At 44.4% G+C, this 21,718-nt stretch overlaps 1 protein-coding gene across 7 annotated transcripts in view; it reads right to left on the reverse strand.

Moving 5' to 3' along the window:
• Nucleotides 1-21,712, reverse strand: part of syne2b (spectrin repeat containing, nuclear envelope 2b) — a 108,262-nt gene extending 86,550 nt beyond the window's left edge. For 5 of the 7 annotated variants that reach the window (XM_058614568.1, XM_058614573.1, XM_058614569.1 and 2 more), the window contains exons 1-31: nucleotides 18,701-21,712; nucleotides 17,786-17,920; nucleotides 17,406-17,531; nucleotides 16,248-16,441; nucleotides 15,741-15,810; nucleotides 15,491-15,591; nucleotides 15,283-15,403; nucleotides 14,667-14,966; nucleotides 13,983-14,578; nucleotides 13,093-13,248; nucleotides 12,805-12,955; nucleotides 12,531-12,689; nucleotides 12,265-12,432; nucleotides 12,076-12,177; nucleotides 11,793-11,993; nucleotides 11,508-11,715; nucleotides 11,160-11,272; nucleotides 10,876-11,078; nucleotides 10,675-10,782; nucleotides 9,700-10,048; nucleotides 9,166-9,495; nucleotides 6,704-7,033; nucleotides 5,478-5,768; nucleotides 4,350-4,577; nucleotides 3,917-4,033; nucleotides 3,025-3,351; nucleotides 2,596-2,940; nucleotides 2,342-2,520; nucleotides 1,773-1,989; nucleotides 1,157-1,258; nucleotides 167-331 (exon numbers count right to left, since the gene is read on the reverse strand). In XM_058614568.1, the coding sequence (XP_058470551.1) occupies nucleotides 167-331; nucleotides 1,157-1,258; nucleotides 1,773-1,989; nucleotides 2,342-2,520; nucleotides 2,596-2,940; nucleotides 3,025-3,351; nucleotides 3,917-4,033; nucleotides 4,350-4,577; nucleotides 5,478-5,768; nucleotides 6,704-7,033; nucleotides 9,166-9,495; nucleotides 9,700-10,048; nucleotides 10,675-10,782; nucleotides 10,876-11,078; nucleotides 11,160-11,272; nucleotides 11,508-11,715; nucleotides 11,793-11,993; nucleotides 12,076-12,177; nucleotides 12,265-12,432; nucleotides 12,531-12,689; nucleotides 12,805-12,955; nucleotides 13,093-13,248; nucleotides 13,983-14,578; nucleotides 14,667-14,966; nucleotides 15,283-15,403; nucleotides 15,491-15,591; nucleotides 15,741-15,810; nucleotides 16,248-16,441; nucleotides 17,406-17,531; nucleotides 17,786-17,920; nucleotides 18,701-21,682 (9,174 nt within the window). In that variant the 5' untranslated portion in view covers nucleotides 21,683-21,712. The remainder of the gene's footprint in view (nucleotides 1-166; nucleotides 332-1,156; nucleotides 1,259-1,772; nucleotides 1,990-2,341; nucleotides 2,521-2,595; nucleotides 2,941-3,024; nucleotides 3,352-3,916; nucleotides 4,034-4,349; nucleotides 4,578-5,477; nucleotides 5,769-6,703; nucleotides 7,034-9,165; nucleotides 9,496-9,699; nucleotides 10,049-10,674; nucleotides 10,783-10,875; nucleotides 11,079-11,159; nucleotides 11,273-11,507; nucleotides 11,716-11,792; nucleotides 11,994-12,075; nucleotides 12,178-12,264; nucleotides 12,433-12,530; nucleotides 12,690-12,804; nucleotides 12,956-13,092; nucleotides 13,249-13,982; nucleotides 14,579-14,666; nucleotides 14,967-15,282; nucleotides 15,404-15,490; nucleotides 15,592-15,740; nucleotides 15,811-16,247; nucleotides 16,442-17,405; nucleotides 17,532-17,785; nucleotides 17,921-18,700) is intronic. The other 2 variants (XM_058614571.1, XM_058614574.1) reach the window with 2 other exon arrangements.
• Nucleotides 21,713-21,718: the final 6 nt, after the last annotated feature.

Raw genomic sequence — 21,718 nt, forward strand, 5'->3', positions numbered from 1 at the left:
TACATTTTTTATTTTATTTTTTAGATATAAAGAACATTTTCCATCATTTTCTGAACTGATTTTAGCAAGAAGATCACAGGCAGAAGAAAAGGTGCAGCCCAAATCTTGATCGGTGCAGGAACATGTATCTTCTGTATCTTCACAGATCAAGTGTGTGTGTTCTGACCTTCAGCGTGTTGACAGTGTTGTGCAGACCCTGTCTGTCGGCCGGAGGTTCTTCCAGGCCTTTGACGTGTTCCCTCAGCCAGTCCTGAGCTGCTTCATGCTGCTCCACCAGCTGAGTGCACTGTCTCTCTGTCATGACGCCCTGCACCATGAGCGCCACCGTTTCCTGGAGCAGAAGCAGACGTGTTTACATGTTCTCCTCGTGATTGTTCAGCTTCTTTAACGTGAACAGTTTCCCGTTTCTTTGCTCCATACAACAAAGAAAATCATTAAACATTAAGACATTTGAGAATAGCAACAATTTGAGGTTTTTAATCAACATTTTCTAACATTCTATGGACCAAATGGACAAATTGATTAATCCAGATTAATCAAGGAATTTCTCAAAAAAGTATTTCATGTTTTCTTTGTTTCTCTGTGACAGTAAACTGACATTTGAGGTCGTTGCCAGTTCATGAACATTTCACACAAATGACACATTTAACAGAGCAAAGGGATCGAGTCATTGAGAGAAAAAAACACTTATGGGTCACTGGACACTTTTTTTGGGTGATCAAACTATTTTTTTTTAGAAATTGCCCAAACTTTTTACATAAACAGTATGCGTATATGTTTTAAATCACATGTGTACAAGTTATGAAACATGTATGTGCACATATGTCTTTGTGTGTGGGTATCTGTATATACATATATATATATTCTTATTTATGTCTTTATCTTTGTCATGACTGCATATTATATATAACATTTGTGAGTATTTATGTAAATAATTTCATCATAATCATGTGTCATTACTAGTTTGTATAATAGTCTGTAATGTGTTTACATCATTGTAAAATGATTTGTTTACCGTGTGAATACGTACGTCTGCAAATCAATCGCTAACTTTTTTTATTGTGATTTGGGTCGTGATCATTTGCCATCTTTAAAAGATTTTTGCAAACAGTGCAACAGGTGACTGATCATCAGGAGAGATGACGACTGGACTCACCGTCAGCTCTTTGAGCAGAGCGGGGATCGTCGTCTCCTCTCCGGTCGACCAGGACGCGTCGGCCCAGTCTGGATCCTGAGTGACCTCAAACAGTTCTGCTGCCTGATGGACCATGAAACACATTCATGATTCTCCGTTAACCCAGATCAGGTCAGATCAGATTTTTCTTTTATTTTTGTTCATAAAAAGGAGCCAAGCCAACTTTGACGTTTTTTAAAATTTCACATATTCAATCCGATCGAAACATTTTTGAGTAGTTTTTGCTCAGGTGTTTAAATCAGTTTAAATCAGTGAGAAAAAGAACTTTTTCATCAGATTGTCTATTAGTTGTGCTGGGGAAAAAAAGAATATTAGAGACTCTATATCGCATTGAACTAATTTACAGTTTCTTTTAACCTAATTAAAGACATACAAAGATGTAAAAACTCTGGTATTTAAATATTCTTTGTAATGTAATTTGTATTTTTTTGTGTGTTTGTCACATAACTGCATCAAGGTTTAAGATATTTAACATCTCTCATCTTGTTCTTTAAAGATTCCACCTTTTTTGTATCTGTTCGTTCGCCTTCACGCTCCTTTCATTGGCTTAAACATATAAATGTGTGTTTGGCATCACCTGAGCACGAACACGTGCGAGCACAGGAGCCAGCGCCGTGCTCTGCTCCAGCAGCCCCCGCGCCCTCTCCACCGCCTGCCTCCGCTCTCCCAGGCCCGGCCAGGGAAAGAGCCGCGGCAGCGCGGACGCCTGCGCCTGGATCTCAGAGAGACGCGACTCGGCCTGGACGCGCTTGTAGCGACAGGACGCCTGGCGCTCCACCACGTCCTTCAACTCTCTGAGGACAAGAAACAACAATGGGAAACATGGGTGTCATCAATTCTTTGGGATTTCTCAGCTCGTCTGTGAAGGTTTCTAAAAAACATTGAATCTTGAATGAAAGGGTGAAAAGTCAAATCCAGTTTCTACTGATTCAATGATTTTTGGATCATTTTTCAGCTTCTTAAATGTAAATATTTGACTTTTTTTTCACCATTTTCTGACCTAACGGCAAATTGATTGTGCAAGAACATCACTGACGGATCACAGTGCAGCAATATATTAGTGTTTCTGTATCTTTACACACTTTCATAAAAGATTCTTGTGTGAAAATGTTTTAAAACCATAACACAAATGTCCTGAATCTGCACCTCTGCGTGTCCTCGGCAGCTTGAAGGAGCGTCCTCCACTGCTCCTCGATGTCTCCGACCGTCTGCTCCACCTCCAGCCTCTTCTCGTCTTCCAGGTCTTTGTGCTCACAGAGACTCTGCACTCGTCTCTTCAGCTCAGCCACCCGAGCCTCGGCGTTGCACCTGGAGCTTAAGATGATCTAAAGATACAGTCGTGACACATGTTATTCATTTGATGACATTACAGAGTCATGATCTGGTCTTTGATGTTGTACCTGTGCAGTGTTGAGTCGGTCCTCTATCTGAGCCTGACTTCCCCGAGGTCCTCTCCCCTTGGCGTTGGCCTCTTCCTGCAGGTCTTGGACCCAGGCCTTGGTGCTCTCGGCCTGGAAGCACAAGGCCTCCGTCTCCCTGGAGAGCGAGTACTGGACCTCGGCTTTGTCAAGGCTGCTCTCTGCGCTCTGCAGCACCGTCCTCCACTGCTCCTCGGTGTCCTCCGTCGTCCGCTGGGCCTCCTGCTTCACGTCGTCCTCCACGTCCTGCTGGTCAGACAGACTCTGGCTGCGTCTCCTCAGCTCCGTCAGCTTGGAGTCTCCCTCGGGTTTGGAGCTCAGGATCGTCTGTGGAAGTCGCAGCGTTACAAACACATATTCACAGATTCCTCTGTCACAGACTTCGTCTGTTAGTGATTCACGCCGATTGACCTGCGCAGTGACGATGATCTTCTCCGGATCCCTCTGACTCTCCAGGGCGACCAGGCTCTGCTGCTTGTCCTGCAGCCAGACTCTGGTGCTCTCTCTCTGGACCTCGTAGTCCCTCAGCTGACCCTCCAGCGAACACTGCTTCTCCGCCCTCTCCAGAGTCTCTTTGGCGTCCCGCACGGCTCCGGCCCACCGCCCCTCGGCGGCTCTCACCTGCTCCTCCACTCGTCGTTTTTGGTCGTCGTCGACGTCCAGACTGCACAGACTCTGTCCTCGTCTCTTCAGCTCCTGGAGCCTGGAGTCTCCTTCAGGTTTGCAGCTCATGATGTCCTGCAGACACGATGAACAGACTTTCTAATTTTTCTTTAGTTTCTGGTTTCTTGGCTCCATTTAACAAAATTAATCATTTTCTAACATTTTATGAACCAAACAATTCATAATTAAATGAGAAAATGAATAAATTATACACAAATCTGATTATTTTAGAGTTATTTATAGCTGTTATCTGTTTGATTTGATTTAACCTTTATTCATACAAGGATTCACAAACATATACCTATAAACACACATGCACAAGCATAAAGGATTTACAAACTTTTAAATGTGCTATAGAAATAAACTTTACTGACAAAGAAAACTACAAAACCCTGCATCCTTTGGCTGTGACTGCAGTGCAATAGCACTGTTTTACCACAAGAGGGCAGAAGAAAACAAAAAACAAACACATTCCTTCACAACAAATCCACCTACAGCAGTTTTAAAGCATATTTGAAAAAAACTGTCCTGATCAAATGTTAAAAATCTGAGAAAACTATCTAATCTTTTCAAATATTTTGTATTTCTTTGTATATTATATCTTTATTTTGTGTTTTTTTCTAATGAAAACGACCCTCACCTGTGCCGAGTGCAGTCTGTCCTCAGCTGACGTCTGGCTGCTCACTGAGCTCAGACGCTGTTGAATGTCTTCAAGCCAGCGTCCAGTGTCCAGATGACAGGTGTCAAATTCTATCAGCTGAACAGAAAAACAGTGTGTGAGAGTGAGTGGTTTACAAACTTCTAAAAATTGCTAAAAAAAATTTTTTTAGCCATGTTTTGACTTGAGTGAGTGTTTGTGTGTCAGGCTGGTTCTTGGTAACAGCTGTTGCTCTCTGTCAGTACCTTAAACAGCCACAATGACCAGAGAGGCAGTAGATACGCAGATTTTTATCATAACTTTGCACTAAACTGTGAAGATTTGCACCTGGATCAACAAATTAATTAATATTATCAATCCTGTACTTTCTGCGTAAACTTACAAACATTAACTGGGATACAGAGACTTCTCTCACCTGGAACGTTCTCCTCTCTGTGTCGTCGGCGACCTGAGCCTCCGCGTCACCTTTGACCTGTTGGGCGGCGTTCAGTAGCGTCCTCCACTGATCCTCCGTGTCTTTGACCGCCTGCTGAACAAACTCCCTCCTGCCCTCGTCTGCGTCTTTGTGGTCGCACACGCTCTGGCCTCGTCTCCTCAGATTGTTGACCTTACAGTCGCCGTCAGGTCTGGCGTCCAAGATGGTCTACAAACAACAAACAACAACAACAACAAGATAACGATTTAAAACAGATTTACGGGCATCATTATTTTCTCGACTAATTGATTAGTTGCTTGGTTTTAATTTTAATGATTTATTTGTTAAATGGAGCAAAGAAACCAGAAAATATTCACATTTAAGAAGCTGAAAATTCCGAAAACTTGTTATAATTATTAAAAAAACACTAAAAGCCATTAATCAATTATCAAAATAGTTGAGTGATTAATTAAGCCATTGATTAACAATTCATTGGTTAATCAATGGCTGATTAACAGACTTCGGTGGAGTTATGGATGCATAACTTAAGAACTTGCCATAAAACTGACACTATTTCAAAGGTCCAGTGTACAAGTTAGTGACATCTAGTGGCCAGAGGCTGCAGAACTAAAAACATGGAGGACTCTTCTGCCCACCCTTGCATCTCTCGAGTGAGTCCAGGAACTACGGTGGCCTTCACAGACCAGAAAGAATGCTATTCTTCTTTGTTAGCCTTGTAAGCTTCTGACTTCTTTCCCAAACACTGGGTCGTGTCACACAGATGGGTCGCAGAAGATTATTTCTGGGTCCCCAAACAACCTTTTACGTTAAGATTTATTTGTATTTGTTTTAAATAACATGCATAACATAGGGTTTTAATTCATTTACCAAAAGTCTGTTTGAGATTATTAGTTTCCCAATTCAAAATGAATGGTTTTACAGATATGGCTGTAAATGAGTCAAAGAAATTACACCATATTTGGTGTCATGATAGTTTGGGAAACACTGATCTAAGGCTGTGAAAACCAGATCATTTAAATTTAAAAGCCATTACACACATATTACATTAAATTTCTTGCAGTAAACACGACTAAAGGTCACAGACTGGACCTTTAACATCAGACAAACCTGAGCTGTGAGACGTCTTTCCTCGGGCGGCGTCTGAAAACCAGCCGACTGCATCTTCTGCTGTTGCTCTCTGACCCAGGCGCGAGTGTCTTTGCTCTGAGCGTCAAAGTCGTCGGACAGACTCCGCAGTTCTGCCAGACTTGCGACCTGCACGACCAACGTCCACAGCTGCTCCGTGTCCCCGAGCGGCCGATCCACCTCCGCTCTCCTGCTCTCCTGCAGGCGCTTTCGCAGACTCTGGCCTCGCGTCCTCAGGTCCAGCAGCTTGGACTCGCCCTCGCACAAAACCGTCTGTGGGTGAGATTTCTCAGTCACGAAAAACCCTTAAAAATCATGAATCCTGCGGATAAGCATTTAGTTTTCTATGTTTATATCATAATATTGTTGTAACTACATTTTGATGACCTTATTCCCTTAACCATCGCTTTACTAGCCCAGGGTTCTGCAACCTTTATGATAAAAGAGCCATTTTTGTCCCTCCTCCACCCAAATAAACGTAATCTGGAGCCGCAAAAAACTATTTGATCCATGAAATGAAGATAACATCATGTATGAAGTTTTATATATAGATGCACTATATATAAAAAAAAAACACACAGTTTGTTGCATTAATGAAATCAAACATGTTTTTAATTCTAAAATGTAAAATTCTCATTTTCTTTGAAATATTTGTATGTGAGGTAGAGGTAGACCATATTTTTATTTGCATGTATACGTGCACTACAGTACACACACAAAACACAACATAAAAAACATTAAATTTCTGTGGATAATTTGTTGATATTTTATCAGATAAAGAAAATATATGCAGTATAATGTAACTTACCTGATGGTGTGAAAGTGTTGCACTAATATTTAAAATCTTACTGTATTTAACTTCATTTATTTTTCATGCTTTTACTGTGATGTGTAAGCGTTGTCTGGAGTAGAATGAGGGATGGAATGCTGCTGGTCTGGAATAATGTCCACTCCGGCTGTGTCCATACTGGTGAAAAGCACCAGGGGGCAGTATAAGGATCAGATATATTCAGTTTTGCGACATATTGGTCGATCTCGGTGGATTTAAAGAGCACAGTGAACTCTTTAAAGCTTGAAACCAGGACTGCTGCCATTTGTTTTCAATGAGCTTTTCCTGCCAACATGGCGGCGGTGTGAGCAAACGTGAGTCACGTGACGCATGTCACATGCACAAATGTCACATGCTGAGATTTTGAATCACAACTCACCTGTGAAATCTGTAACCTTTCATCAAACTGTGTTTGGCCACTGAGCGACAACAGCCTCTGCTTCTGCTCCTTCATCCAGGACTGGACGTTTTCACTTTGAATTTTAAAAGCATTTAATTCACTCTGGGCTGTCGCGTCTCTCTCTGCCTCATCGAGAGTCTCCTCCGCTGCCTTCATGACTTTCCTCCACTGCTCCTCTGTCTGATCAACCACGTCCTGAACCTCTCGTCTCCCGCTCTCGTCCAGAGTCTGGTTGTCACATAGTTTCTGACACTGCTGCTTTAGATCCTGGAGGTTTGATTCTCCCTCAGGTTTGGAGTTTAGTGTTTCCTAAAAAACAACAAACATCCCATTATATGGCCAACATGTGGCTATAGAGTCTCTGCAGAATGTTCTTTTAGCCGCTGTTTTCTTTTAGCGTCCAGTTTTCTTCCACCCTTTAGCCTCAGTTTGGTCCAGTTTTCTTTCCCCTTTTAGCCTCAGTTTGGTCCAGTTTCTGTTAGTATTTTAGCCTCAGTTTGGTCCAATTTTCTTTCACATTTTAGCCTCAGTTTGGTCCAGTTTCTGTTAGTATTTTAGCCTCAGTTTGGTCCAGTTCTCCTTCACCTTTTCGCCTCAGTTTGGTCCAGTTTCTGTTAGTATTTTAGCCTCAGTTTGGTCCAGTTTTCTTTCACATTTTAGCCTCAGTTTGGTCCAGTTTCTGTTAGTATTTTAGCCTCAGTTTGGTCCAGTTTCTGTTAGTATTTTAGCCTCAGTTTGGTCCAGTTTCTGTTAGTATTTTAGCCTCAGTTTGGTCCAGTTTCTGTTAGTATTTTAGCCTCAGTTTGGTCCAGTTGCCATTAGCATTTTAGCCTCAGTTTGGTCCAGTTTCTGTTAGTATTTTAGCCTCAGTTTGGTCCAGTTGCCGTTAGTCTTTTAGCCTCAGTTTAGTCCAGTTTTCTGTCATATTTTAGCCTCAGTTTGGTCCAGTTTTCTGTTGTATTTAAGTCTCAGTTTGGTCCAGTTTTCCGTCATATTTTAGCCTCAGTTTGGTCCAGTTTCTGTTAGTATTTTAGCCTCAGTTTGGTCCAGTTTTCTTTCACATTTTAGCCTCAGTTTGGTCCAGTTTCTGTTAGTATTTTAGCCTCAGTTTGGTCCAGTTTCTGTTAGTATTTTAGCCTCAGTTTGGTCCAGTTTTCCTTCGACTTTTCGCCTCAGTTTGGTCCAGTTTCTGTTAGCATTTTAGCCTTGGTTTGGTCCAGTTTCTGTTAGCATTTTAGCCTTGGTTTGGTCCAGTTGCCATTAGCATTTTAGCCTTGGTTTGGTCCAGTTTCTGTTAGTAGTTTAGCCTCAGTTTGGTCCAGTTTTTTTTCACATTTTAGCCTCAGTTTGGTCCAGTTTTCTTTCACATTTTAGCCCCAGTTTGGTCCAGTTTCTGTTAGTATTTTAGCCTCAGTTTGGTCCAGTTTCTGTTAGTATTTTAGCCTCAGTTTGGTCCAGTTGCCATTAGCATTTTAGCCTTGGTTTGGTCCTGTTTCTGTTAGTATTTTAGCCTCAGTTTGGTCCAGTTTCTGTTAGTATTTTAGCCTCAGTTTGGTCCAGTTGCTGTTAGTATTTTAGCCTCAGTTTGGTCCAGTTGCTGTTAGTATTTTAGCCTCAGTTTGGTCCAGTTGCCGTTAGTCTTTTAGCCTCCGTTTAGTCCAGTTTTCTGTCATATTTTAGCCTCAGTTTGGTCCAGTTTTCTGTTGTATTTAAGTCTCAGTTTGGTCCAGTTTTCCGTCATATTTTAGCCTCAGTTTGGTCCAGTTTTCTGTCATATTTGAGCCTCAGTTTGGTCCAGTTGCCATTAGTCTTTAAGCCTCAGTTTGGTCCAGTTTTCTGTTGTATTCAAGTCTCAGTTTGGTCCAGTTTTCTGTCATATTTTAGCCTCAGTTTGGTCCAGTTTTCTGTCATATTTAAGTCTCAGTTTGGTCCAGTTTTCTGTCATATTTAAGCCTCAGTTTGGGCCAACTTTCTGTGATACTTAAGCTTCCGTTTGGTCCAGTTTTCTGTCATATTTAAGCCTCAGTTTGGTCCAGTTGCCGTTAGTATTTTAGCCTCAGTTTGGTCCAGTTTTCTGTGGATTTTAAGCCTTAGTTTGGTCCGGTTTTCTTGTGTCTTTTAGCCTCAGTTTGGTCTGTCCTTGGGTGTGGTGGTTTCTTAAATGGCGGAGCTTCTGATGTTCCTGTTATATTTTCATGTGCATAATCTTCTCGCAAATATTACAAGACTGTAGGATTGATTATATTCATAATAAATTATCTGGGATTATTTTCATGGATAATATATTATTTTTTGTTTATAACAAAGATATACAGTTTACTGTGATAAAAAGAGAAATAAACAAAACATATTCACATTTAAAAAAACTGAAATCAAACAACTGAATGAATACATTTTTCAAATTATACATAAAATAAGCCACACTTTTGTTTTGAACTCACATGTGCGACCTGTAGCTTCTCTTCCACCTGCATGTGACTGTGGACAGACTGCAGCTTCTCCTCCTGGTCTCGTATCCAGGACTGGACACTTTCATTCAGGGTCTTTAAAGCCTCCAGGTCCTGGTCTAACAGGTCCTGTTTTTCCGCCTCGCTCAGAGTGTCCTCGGCCATCTGCAGAGCTTCTCTCCACTGCTCCTCTGTGTCTCTGAGCGAGCGCTGCATGTCCTGTCTCCTGGTTTCGTCCAGGTCCTCGTGGTCACTCAGACTCTGGCTGAGACTCTTAAGGTTCTCCAGCTTTGAGTCTCCTTCAGGTTTGGAGCTCAGGATCGTCTGGTGGCACAAGTAAAAACACCGTGAGAACATAGGTACGGGCCTCAAAGACCGGCAAGGTCAAAGCCTCAACTCCCCGTGACATGACAAGTTAGGTCTAAACCTAAAATACAAAGACCTTCTTCTATTAGGACCTCCTCCAATATTCATATTGAAACCAGATCGGATTTTAAACCAGACCAGGATTAATCTGTCTCCACTGACCTGTGCTGTGCTCTTTAACTCCTCACTCTGGTTCTTAGTTCCAGGTGTGCTGAGGAACTTAAAGATGTTTTTGATCCAGGACCCGCTGCGCTCACTCTGGGCCTCTCTGTCGGTGTCGGTCAGGGGTCGCAGGAGGTTTCGGATCCAGGTCCTTGTGCTCTCAGTCTGGGTATTAAAACTGTCATGCTCCCCCTGCAGGTCACTCAGGGTCTTGGCCCGTTTCTGCAGCCTGGCCTCCAGGTTCTTGTAGCGCTGGATCAGGTTATCGCCGTCCTTCAGGAGGCTTTCCGCTCTGACGCCTTGTCTGCGTAACGAGGCCAGCAGCTCCCTCAGGGCCTCAGCTCTGCCGCTGTTACACGGAAAGATGTATCACACTGGATTTGGTCATTCTGTATTGCTCTGTGGATTCCTTGTTCAAAGCCTTTACTCTAAATGATTTGTAAAGATAATGTTTTGTATTAAAATCATAAATGCACAGAACGATAAACTGATAAATTGGTAAATTGATGAATTAGTTATTTACAGATAACCAAATCAATCACCAACTAATTAGAAAAAGTTCATTAATCAGTTTGAATTTATTGAGTTTTTAATAAAATAAAAACGATAATATTATAATTATGCTCAGGTTTCTTTGCTCCGCAGTGAGAGGAAACAGAATATCTTTATTTGGTTTTCTGCATTTTCTTAAAGTAACAACTAATGTCTGTTTTATCTGTTATGTAACAATGATTTAATCCCATAATGTAACTAAAACACAAATAACCCTATATTATTTTAATATTTTCTACTGGCTTGTTCAGCTGTCTATATCTTCTTGACATCTTATTTTATTTTATTATTCTTTACATGTATCTTTTGCTTTTATCTCATATTTTACTTAGATTTAGTGTTAAAGAGTTAAAGAGCTACTGTTGCACAATCATTTCCCAGTTTGGGGATGAATAAAGTAGGAGTTTGAGTGTTAGACATCACCTCTTGTCCTGGAGTTCTTTGAGAAGATCTTCTTCTTTCTGTGACACCACAGACTGTTTCTCCGTGACCTGCAGCCACTCACGGAAGCTGTCGTGCTGCTTTTGTAGACTGGAGGGGAAAAAAGAAGAAAGAATACAAGAACATGTCAAGAAACTCTTAGAAATGTATAATGAAAAAGGGTGAAACCTTCGTTTGGTTTACCTGTTTAAGTCGCCGAGGAGCGACTCCATCTGCTGCTGCCGGTTAAGGCAGTGGGATCTGAACGTTTCCACCTCCTCCCGCTGCTCCTTCAGCCAGGTGTTGAGTTCTGCGAGCTGCTCAGGAGGAACCTGCCGGCTGCCTCTGTCCAGCTGAACCTTCAGCTGCTCCAGGCGTCTCTCTGCGTCGTTGGATTTTAAGAAACTCTGACACACAGAGGAGGAAACGGTGAGTGTGAGTGAGAGGTTTTGATTCCTGACACGTCTGCAGCCAATCCATCCACTTACAGAGAGTCTCTGCAGAGATGTCTCCACGTCTGCTCTGCTCTCAGGGTTCTCAAAGCACTCATTGACAGACAACTGCAGGTCCTGGTACCATCCTTCAAATGACTGCCTTTCATCTAAAGAGAAATTACCAAAGAAATCATTCATTATCAAACAAACCAGAAGGAAAAAAAGTCGATTTTTTTCACAAAAGGCAAAAAAAAGTTTAAAAAAAAATCACTGATTTTCTGTATGGGTTTTTTGTGCAGGAGAGAGAGTGGTTTACAGACTGGACACAAACTCCAGTTTCCACTTGGTAAAGGCTGGTTATTAGGGAAGCTAAAATCTGTCTTCCAGAGTTCCAGCACGAACCTTGGAGCACTTTGAAGAGACCCTTGTCTCTCTCCTCTGTCTTCAGGTGGATCATGTCTTTGGTGCGGGAGATGGCCTCCCTCAGCCTGTTGGAGTCCACAGAAAGAGCCTCCAGCACCTGAGGACTGGCCACACTGGAAACCAACGCCACCTCCTTCAACACAGCGTCAGCCTGCTCCTCCTGAGCCTCCAGATCTTTCACCAGATCCTGACGGAGAAACTGATGTCAGGACCAAAAAAAGATAGGATCTGGTACTTAAGTTACCACAGAACATCTGTGTGTACCTGTATCTGTTCTTCCACCTTCGGCGATGAAGCATCCGTCTTACTGAGAGAGCACTGGATGCTCTCCACAGCTGACTGGCACTCATCGATCTTCTCAGCGAGGTGTTTCTTCACAGCGATCAGCTCCTCGAAGACGTCGGTGCAGTCAGTGAAGAGCTCCTTCACCTGCTCCATCCTCTTCCTCAGCTGTGTTTCCATCACCTGGAGGAAGTCGATTCAAACACAGGAGTTATGAAGTTCTTTTAAACGCCATTAAAGAAGATCTCTCCATGCTTCCACTCACCTGCAGCTCCAGTGGAGCCTCCTGACTCTGCAGCATCTCCTGGATCTCCACAGACTTTTTGTGGAAATGCTCAATGTTCTCCTCGTGCGTGTGAATCTCATCCTACAAAATAAAATTCGTAACGACGTCGTGAAAATGAAAACCTGAGTGGTAAGTGTTGGGAAGTTTTTACTTCCTTGTGAATCTCACCCTCATGGTTAGTACATCTTGCTCGTTGTAGAAGGGATGGCTCTCAGCAAACAGGGCGAGTTTGGCTCCCGCCCAGGCGTCCACCTCTCCACCGAGCATCAGCTGCTTGTCCCACAGCTCCAGTCCCACCCGGAGGTTGTCCATGTAAGCGTCAGTCTTCTCTGTCACCTAAAAAACAGCACAATTCAGTCTTCTTTGTACAAGTAAGGTCACAATTTTCATGTTTCCAACTCCGTTTCAGCAGAAAAACATGCACTGGTTCTTACGTCCAGGTAGTTGTCCATCAGCGTGTGGGCCTCTGCTTCATATGGACTCTCGCTGCAGTCGGGAAACGTCTTCAGTTGTGTCTGCAACTGTTTGCAAACACCTCTCATCTCCTCCATGGGTTCCCCAATACCACCAAGCTCCTCCTTAATGTCACGCACCTGGATAAATGTACATATTTAGGTCTTTAGGTCCACATCAAAGAAATTGTGTGAGAGTCTTGTTGCTATTTCATGACACATTTGACTCAGAGAGGTCACGAGGTGAACCCCCCACCTTGGTCATGCTTCTCTGCAGGTTGTCTCTGCCCATGTACGACGCCTGCTCACTGACGGTCTGCTCCGCCCTCTGCATGGTGCTGCTCAAACGACTGCGGCAGCTCTGGAACTTCTTCAGATTCTCCAGCAGGAGGCTGTACTGCTTCTTCCTGCGACCACAGAGGGAGACGCTGTTTGAACTTGTCATTTTCTTCACGGTTTTGATTTGTTTCATCCCGTCTGTTCTCGTTCAAGACTTTATATTCTTAAAAGGTCACTATCCTAAGTTTCATGTGCAAAAACTTACCGGTCAGAAAAACCTCTGTGAGTGTCCCCCCACTGAGTCTCCAGCTCCTGCAGGAGGTCTTCTCCTCCTCCCTGTTTCTCCTGCAGGTCACGGACATTTTGGAGCTCTGCATGCAGGCTCTGAATCTGGCCCTCCAAATCTGACAGGCCGCGAATTCTGGAAAAATAATCACGAGCAAATCAGGCGACAGGATGGACTGCTGAATGATCTCGTGCTGTAAACAAACACTGCAGCCATTCACACATTAACACACACCCTTTGTTTTACACTGCTTCCCTCAGGGAGGCGCTACAGGAGAGTGGAATCACACACCACAGGACTGACAGTTTTTCCCACACTCTAACTTGCAATAGTCATTGATTATTTCTTAATTTAAACTTGTTTTATTGACCCCAGTGCTGCCATTTGCATCGGTGAAGTGAAGCAATCGAAGTAAGAATTTCAATGCATGGTCTTAATCTGTGTTTTTACCGTCAGTGTTTTTCATCTCACTGACTCAAAACCTCAGGATATTACTCATTGCTCTTTCTGGTCAAAAGTAAATTAATGGGAAATGACTAAATTATGTTCAGCTGACAGAGAGAAAACATTCCCATACACACATACACTGTGTACATTGTTTCATAGATTAAAAAGTTGTACACCTGGGCTCTCAAACTCAAATGACATGGGGTCTAATGAGTGTGGAGTCTGGTCAGTTATATCAGTGATTTTCCATCATGATATCACAAGAACAAATATTCATGAAGACATTTATGATAAGTAAAAGTGTTTGTGTTGATATGAAACAATACATAGTTCATAATAAAAAATGAATCGCGTTAAACCACTGGAATAAAGAAGGGTTCCAGAATCATATACAGCTATCATCCACACACATGGACACACACCTGTGCTGCACAGCAGGTAAGGTCGGCTCCTTCAGGCCTTGCGTTTCAATCGTGTCCTGAAGTTTTCTCAGCTCCACGAGCAGCGCCCTCTTCCTCAGGCCCAGGGATTTACCCTGCGTCTCCTTCACCAGACCCCGCTGCTGAGCGGCCAAGCCGCTGTCGGCCTCCTCCAGCCTCCGCAGCAGAGCGGTCACCATGTCCAGACAGGAGGCCGGGACGCCGTCCCGGGTGATGGTCAGCCTGGCTCCCTGCAGGAGCAGATCCAGCTGAGGAGCCTTCTCCTTCAGACTGTCAATGTTCTGTCGGATCACCGCCAGCTTGGAGCGACCGTCCTGCAGCACTGCAGCGTCGCTGCAGGGCGTCCCTTGGACTCCAGAGATGCCTTCGTCCACCGTGCGCAGGGACATGAGGAACCGGTCAAGGGCTCGGGCGGCTGCTTCGCTCTTCCGGACCTGCTGTCGGAGCTGGTCCAGGCTGGTTCTGTGGGTTTCAACCTCGCGGGACAGTGGGAAACAGTCTCTGGGGTCCAGATCGCTGGATTCAGGGTCCAAGCGGGAAAGTTGGTCCAGCTCATTCTGAATGTTGTCATCCAGTTCCTGGTGCAAAACAAATCAAAGCAGAGTATGAATTGAGAATGAATGACAAACGTGAAGAGACAACACCTGAGTTTGGTTGACAGAAGACCTTAATGTCCTTCAGGATGTTGGTATTAGCCAGCGTGAAAGCCGTGATGTCTTTGGGCTGCCTCAGGTAACGGTCCATGCGGTCCGTGAAGTCCACCATGTGGTTCTCGGTGGAGTCGATCTGTCTGAGGGCGGCGCCCAGCGAGCTCCCTCTCCTCTGAAGGTTCAACAGTTGGCGGCGCCACTGCTCCTGCAGCTCCGCTTTCTCCTGCTCCAGATCAGTGTTACCACTCAGCTGGAAGACCTGGGACAACAGGAGTCCGTACTCGGACCACAGAGACTCTGTCTCCTGCCTCAAGAACTGGTGGAAGAAAAAGGGTTCAACTCAGAATTGATTCATCTTGTTTTTATTCATTCATTCTACTGCTTTATCCTCCAAATGAGGACCCAGGACAACACAAAGAGACAAACAACCATTCACTTAGATAGTATCGGTCTTTTAAACGAACAAAAACAAGAAGTTTTGCTTCTAAAATGTGAAAAGGTTCTTTCTTTCCTCAATATCTTTGTGTACCAAAACAAAACATTTGAAGATATTGTGATGGTCGTAATGTCGACATTTTGGAAACGGCAGTAAATATTTTACTCCTAATCTACTATCGGATAAATAGCTGTACCTGTATTTCCTGCAGTCTTGTATGCAAGCCTTTGAGAGAGACTGCGTCCGATGGGACGTCCTTGATGCTCTGTTCGTTTTTGGCGAGTTGAGCCTGCAATGTCTTCTTACAATTCTCATATCTGGGGATGAAATGGTGAAAAGAGATTACAATAAAACACGAGTGGTGCTGGTTTATGAAGGCGCAGACTTCTCTGAACAGTGTCTACCTCTCTGAAGCTTCCTTCTTGGTCACTTCTTCCTCTACAGATGTTTGCTTTTCAACCTCTCTCTTCTCCACACTGAGGGTCTTCATCGTTACTTGGGACACCTAAAAAAACAATAATGGCGTTATGTTATCTGTTACCTCAAATCTCTGCCATCTCTGGAGCTGCTCAGTGTCAGGCTGGAAAAGATGCTGATCTGATCTTCAGCATCCAGGTATGTTGTTGGAATCATGTTAACATTTTAGAGGAGTACCTCCACACAGACTTGAGGCATTTCATGCTCCTTCTGCGCGGTCACATCCTCACTGAAGGCAACAGAGATCCTGTGAAACAAAGGACATTAGCACAGTCATCTGTGTTCCTTTGAAACGGTTAAGACAAAATCTAACGTCTGCAGTAGAATTTAGGGATGGTTTGAAATCACTCCTCCGTGTGTGATTCCAATATCGACATCACAGCAATTCATCTCATAAAAAGAAGAAATAAATAGCCCAACCATGAATTATTTACACTCTTATAGTCAGTGCATAGATTTAACATTTCTCTTGCCATAGATTTTGACCAGTATTGGAACACATCGGCTCATCCCTAGAACAAACTGCTACAAATGGAAGTGAATTATTCCATATGAAGTTTCAAGGTCTTAAAATTCTCTCTTTAAATAAATGTGAAATGTAGAACACAGACTTTCAATAAAGTCATGTGGTGTCAAAAAGGAAATAAATAAGTGAGTGAATACTTCACAGTGAGTGTTCCACACCTAGACTCGGGGAGTGGTGCGTCTTGGTCTCCGCTGAACTGGTGCTGGATGGCAGCCAGCCTCTTCTCACACTCCCTCAGCTGGGTCTGGGCCAGGCGGTGAGCGTCCTCCGGGCTCAGCGTGTCACACAGCTCCCTCAGAGCCTCCAGGTGCTGCCCTGCCTGCGCAAAGCTGCCGTCCACCGAGAAGCAGGCCTGGTGTGACGTGAGTAACGTGGTTAATTCCTGAATTTATACGTAGAAAACTCTTCATAATTTCTCTTTGTTTGTGTTAGAGTCATATATACATGCACAGACACACAATATATATACACTGTTTAAACTAGGGCTGCACAATATTGCTATATAGTTGTGTAATATAACTTCAAACCTATGCCCACTTAGGACTCTTTTTAGGCTACGTAAGTGGGCGGGGCATGGGCTTGAAGTGGGCACTTTTCCACTATACAGTTCCAGCACGACTCGGCACGGCGTGGCTCGATTTTACACGGTCTGGTATTATTTTCCACTACTATAGTACGTCCTCAATGTAGGGGCGGAGTTAACCGCCGTCAAACTGCCATGACGTTGTTTTTTCTACGCGACACAAACACACAAACTTGTGACTTGTAAAGCAGTTGTTTTTGGGTGTAACTGAATCATTAGAATCAGTCAATTTAAAAAGATCTGTTCACAGAATCGTTCAGTACTTGAAATAACCACTGAACGCGGTCGTGATAGGGCTCAATTGGGTATGATGCATGCCATTATCATCTAAAAATTACATTACTTGAATTATTCACACTTCTGAGTAAAATCGCTTTATAGATAGAAACCAATGAACAAACCAACCCCCAGCACAACCCAACAAAAAAAAAGAAGAATGCTGTTCTTATCTTTTCCGGATAATGTTTTTGTCTTGTTCTCCACACCTTATAATGTCATTCATTGTCATTTTGTCATTATTTACATAAGATTTCCTCCTTTCTTGCCAACATCAACAAAAACAGCACTCTCTTTGAGAGAAACCAGAACAGTTACCAAGTTTCATTGCCAGTCTCCTTGAAGGCATAGAAGGAAGGAAGGAAAAGAATGTTAGTTAAGTAGAGCAGAGAAGCTGGCAGAGCACCCATCCACTGAAGCACACCCTTCCACAGCTTTGTTTTCGTCGTTCAGCTACCTGAATTTGTGTTTCTAAGCCAGAGCTTAAGAGCATCTCACACTGCAGGGCAGCTGTGTTAAAGTCTCGCCTTGTTACTTCAAACCGTAATTGTTGCAAAAAGCCTGAGACCTCAGTTCTCACTGCCTGGGAGATATAATAAAACACAATAATAATCAAAAAAAAGAAAACAAAAAAATGCACATAACATGTTAAAAAAAAAAGATTTATGCATCAACTGAGCAAGCTGCTGACAATAGTACAAAATGTTGCAATGCTTTTAGACATGCACAAGCACAAGACATTTTATCTAAACATATTTGTACCTGAAAGCACAGGATGAAGCCTCATTGTAAATAAGGCATGCACAACTTTGCAAAGTAAGTAAGCTAGTGTTCTACCTCCCACTGTGATATGACAGACTGGGTGAAAAACTCCATATCTCTGAGTTGTGACGGAGTGCAAAAGGCCTCCATGCCCTTGGCTGCTCTCAGGAACTCGTCCAGTAACTCAGGGTCCAGGGTCTTGAGTGTCGCCTGATATCAAAGAGACATATTACAGTTGCACACTCAAATCTTTGCAAATCGGTTTACTAGCAGCCACACATTTTGTGTGACATAAAGGTAAAAAGTTAATCATTTCCACCAAGTGGTTTGGAACAGTTGACCCCGATCTGGCTTGCATTTCCACTGTTGGGTGTGTGGACTTCAGTGTGGTCTAGCTGCAACCATTCTGAGCCAGACCACTGTCCTTGGTACCCCAACGGAAGGGTGCCAAAAACCGGGATGGTTGAGATCATGATTTTGGTGCCCCTTCTCAAGGTTTGACGATGGAAATGCAAATAATTGCTCAACATTTCAGACTGAACCGTAATGTACCACTTGGTGGAAATGGGGCTAAACTGTGTGTCTAACATAAACGAACCAACAAAAAACAAATATCACACATGAACTTGGGACAATTTCCAAATAATTCTGTCTTGACATTCTCCATAGTTTGCCACTCTTATATGACAAAAACAATGATAAACTGTAGAGCATCCAGGCCAGGATTGGAGTCTGGTTCGCGTTTACACGAGGCAGAAAACCCACAGACTTGTTAATTACAATGTGAAGCTTCACATGCTGTGTTCTCACATGGGCTTATTTGGACATTATCTGGAGATTTGTCTAGGGAGCTGGCAAGTGAAGTTCCAGAATATCTGAAGTCACATTCTCACACTACATACAGCTCCTCCAGACAATCTCCAAAGAAAGAATGGCCTTCAATGCATGTCTGAAAAAAGCTAGAGACTGAATATCAGTAATTAGTTTTACCTCTTTGACTGATATTTGCTCGGCTGAGATACATTTGTCTTTGAAGACATTGATGGCTTCCAGGATGTGCTGCTGCAGGCAGTGCTTTGCCTCCTCAAAGCCATTCCTGGCCAGAGCCTGGGCCTTGGCGTAAGCCTCTGTGTAGGCCTGTGGAGGTGCCTGGGCCAAGGCTGGAGGTTTGATGCAGAGGTCTGGTGACTCAGCCTGGGACTGAGGCAGCACAGTGACCCGTTGAGGAATTGGTTGGGTATGAGGTCTTTCCTGTGAGGGTGATTGAGACTTGGACTGTGTGCTATATTGGGCCTTTGGTAAGAGTGGAGGTTGAGGCTGAAGTTGTGGTGGTAGCTGTGCCTGAATTGTGACTTGTGGTGGCAACTGAGGGTCAGATACAGGTTGAGGCACTGATTCAGTCTTAGGTTGGTTTGGTAAATAAACCTTAGTTTGAGGTGGCAATTGAACCTCTGGTTGTGTTGCTGGTTGGACAAGAGATGTGGGCTGGAAAGGAGCTTCACCTATTGTTTGAGCTTGTGACTGAATCTTAGGCTGTAGCTGTGGCTGAGCCTGACATTTGGGATGTGGAGGGAGCTCCTGGAACTGAAGATTGACCTGAGCCTGCTGAGGCTGCTGAGGATGCAGAGGAGGCTGCTGAGCCTGTTGAGGTTGCTGAGCCTGACATTTGGGGTGTGGAGGGAGCTCCTGGAACTGAAGATTGACCTGAGCCTGTGGAGGCTGCAGAGGCTGCTGAGGCTGATGAGGCTGCTGAGCCTGTTGAGGCTGTGCAGCACTGGATTTTTCAACTACCATTGGCTGTGTTGGGATGTTTGTTTGGGATGGGGTCTGCATCTGTGTTTGAAGCTGGGACTGTGAAAGACGTGGAGGATGGGCTAAATGTGCTGTCTGTGATTGGGAAGGTATTTGAGTTTGCATTTGAGGTCGAGGGTGATACTGAGTTTCAGGTCGATGAGGGCCTTGTGGATATTGCTGAGAGAGGGACTGAGGATAAGGTAGGGGCTGGTGTTGTGTCTGCTGCTGCTGCATTCTCTGAGGCCTTATTGGGGGTTGTGTTTGTGGCATTGGTTGTGTTCGAGGAAGAGTAAATGCTGGCCCCACGTGAGCATACACAGTGGTCCCTATTTGAGGACTTTGCTGGGGCCTAGGATGGGCCCACTGTGGAAGAATCTGGACAGCTGGATATGCCTGAGACTGTGAGGTTTGATCTGTCTGCTGATGGTAAGCTTGAGGAATGGGGTGTCTCTGCTGTGAAAAGGCTTGATTCTGTGGTTCCTGTTTGGGTGTCCACTGCTGGGATGGAGACTGAACCTGGGAATAACCCTGTGGATAAGAGTGAGGTTGCTGGGCAGACATTGGGGATGCAGCTCTGACTTGAGCCCAAGCCTGCATCTGGGCAGGTGAGATTTGACCTTGCCGCTGCATTGATGAATCAGCATGCATTAGACACCGAATCATAGGCTGAAAATGGTCCTGTGGCTGGACTATAGGTTGAGTTTGGGTTTGATGTTGGATCACACGTGCAGGTTGATTTGGCAAGGGTACTTGCTGAATATGGGACACAGTCTGGCTATGTGTTTGAGAATGGGCCATGGGTGGAGGGTGAGCCATGGACTGAGGATAGGTTTGAGGTTGAGCCATGGACTGAGGATGTGTTTGAGGTTGAGCCATGGGCTGAGGATGGGTTTGAGGTGGAGCCATGGGCTGAGGATGGGTTTGAGGTGGAGCCATGGGCTGAGGATGGGTTTGAGGTGGAGCCATGGGCTGAAGATGGGTTTGAGGTGGAGCCATGGGCTGAAGATGGGTTTGAGGTTGAGCCATGGACTGAGGACGGGTCTGAGGACGAGCCATGGACTGAGGATCAGTCTGAGGATGAGCCATGGACTGAGGATGGGTTTGAGGTGGAGCCATGGGCTGAGGATGGGTTTGAGGTGGAGCCATGGGCTGAAGATGGGTTTGAGGTGAAGCCATGGGATGAGGATGGGTTTGGGGTTGAGCCATGGGCTGAGGACGGGTCTGAGGACGAGCCATGGACTGAGGATGTGTTTGAAGTTGAGCCATGGACTGAGGATCAGTCTGAGGACGAGCTATGGACTGTTGAAGAGATTGAACCTGAGTCATTGATTGGGCAAGGTTTTCTGAGTGGGCCATTGTTTGAGGATGAGTTTTAGCTTGGACCATAGACTTGGCATGGATTTGAGGATCAACGACTGCTTGACCATGGGCTTGTTGCTGGGCCTGTGTAGGTGGCTTAGGGGAGGGGGACCTGACAGGGGCCCATGACTGTGGATGACTACGCAGCTGGATATGGGACGGCACAGGAGGCTGAATTTTGCCCTGTAGTGGAGCCTGCATCGGTGAAGAGGGTCTAATTTGAGCCCATGTTTGCACTTGAGCTATAGCTGGACCATGGGCAAGACCCTGGGGCTGAGCCTGACCTTGGAGATGTGTTAGTGGCTGGGTCGATAACTGTGTCTTCATGGGGCCATGAGCCGGTGGAAGGTCTTGTGCCTGTGACTCACCTTGGCTAGTTTGTGACATGATCTTTGATGATTGCTGGGTGTTTGTGATAGTGTGGGATACAGTTGTCTGAGATGCTGACTGAACCATGGTTTGGAGTTGTGCCTGAGTTTGTGGGAGAGGTTGAGTCACAGTTACAGTCTGGGTTTTAACCTTGGCATCTGAATCTGGTTGTGTCTGTCTAGGAATAGAATGTGATGGTACTTGTTTTAGTTGTTCCTGTTGAAATTGGTCTGGTTGCTTGGGCTGCTTTTCTGGTCGTGGTAATTGCTCCTGCTGCTCTTTTCGGTCTGGATGTCGTTCCTTTTGTTGCTGATTTTGAGATTGCTGTGTTTGCCATTGTTGCTCCTTTTGCTTTTGCTGTAGCTGCTTAGTAGCCTTGGCCTTCGATTGTGGCTGAGGCTCAAGATCTCCAGTATGCTGATGTACAACTTGAACAGATATCGTTCCCATCTCTACATCTGGCTGTATTTGTGTAGCTTGAATAAG

Source organism: Solea solea, chromosome 18 (genome assembly GCF_958295425.1).
Source record: "Solea solea chromosome 18, fSolSol10.1, whole genome shotgun sequence".
NCBI lineage: Eukaryota > Metazoa > Chordata > Actinopteri > Pleuronectiformes > Soleidae > Solea > Solea solea.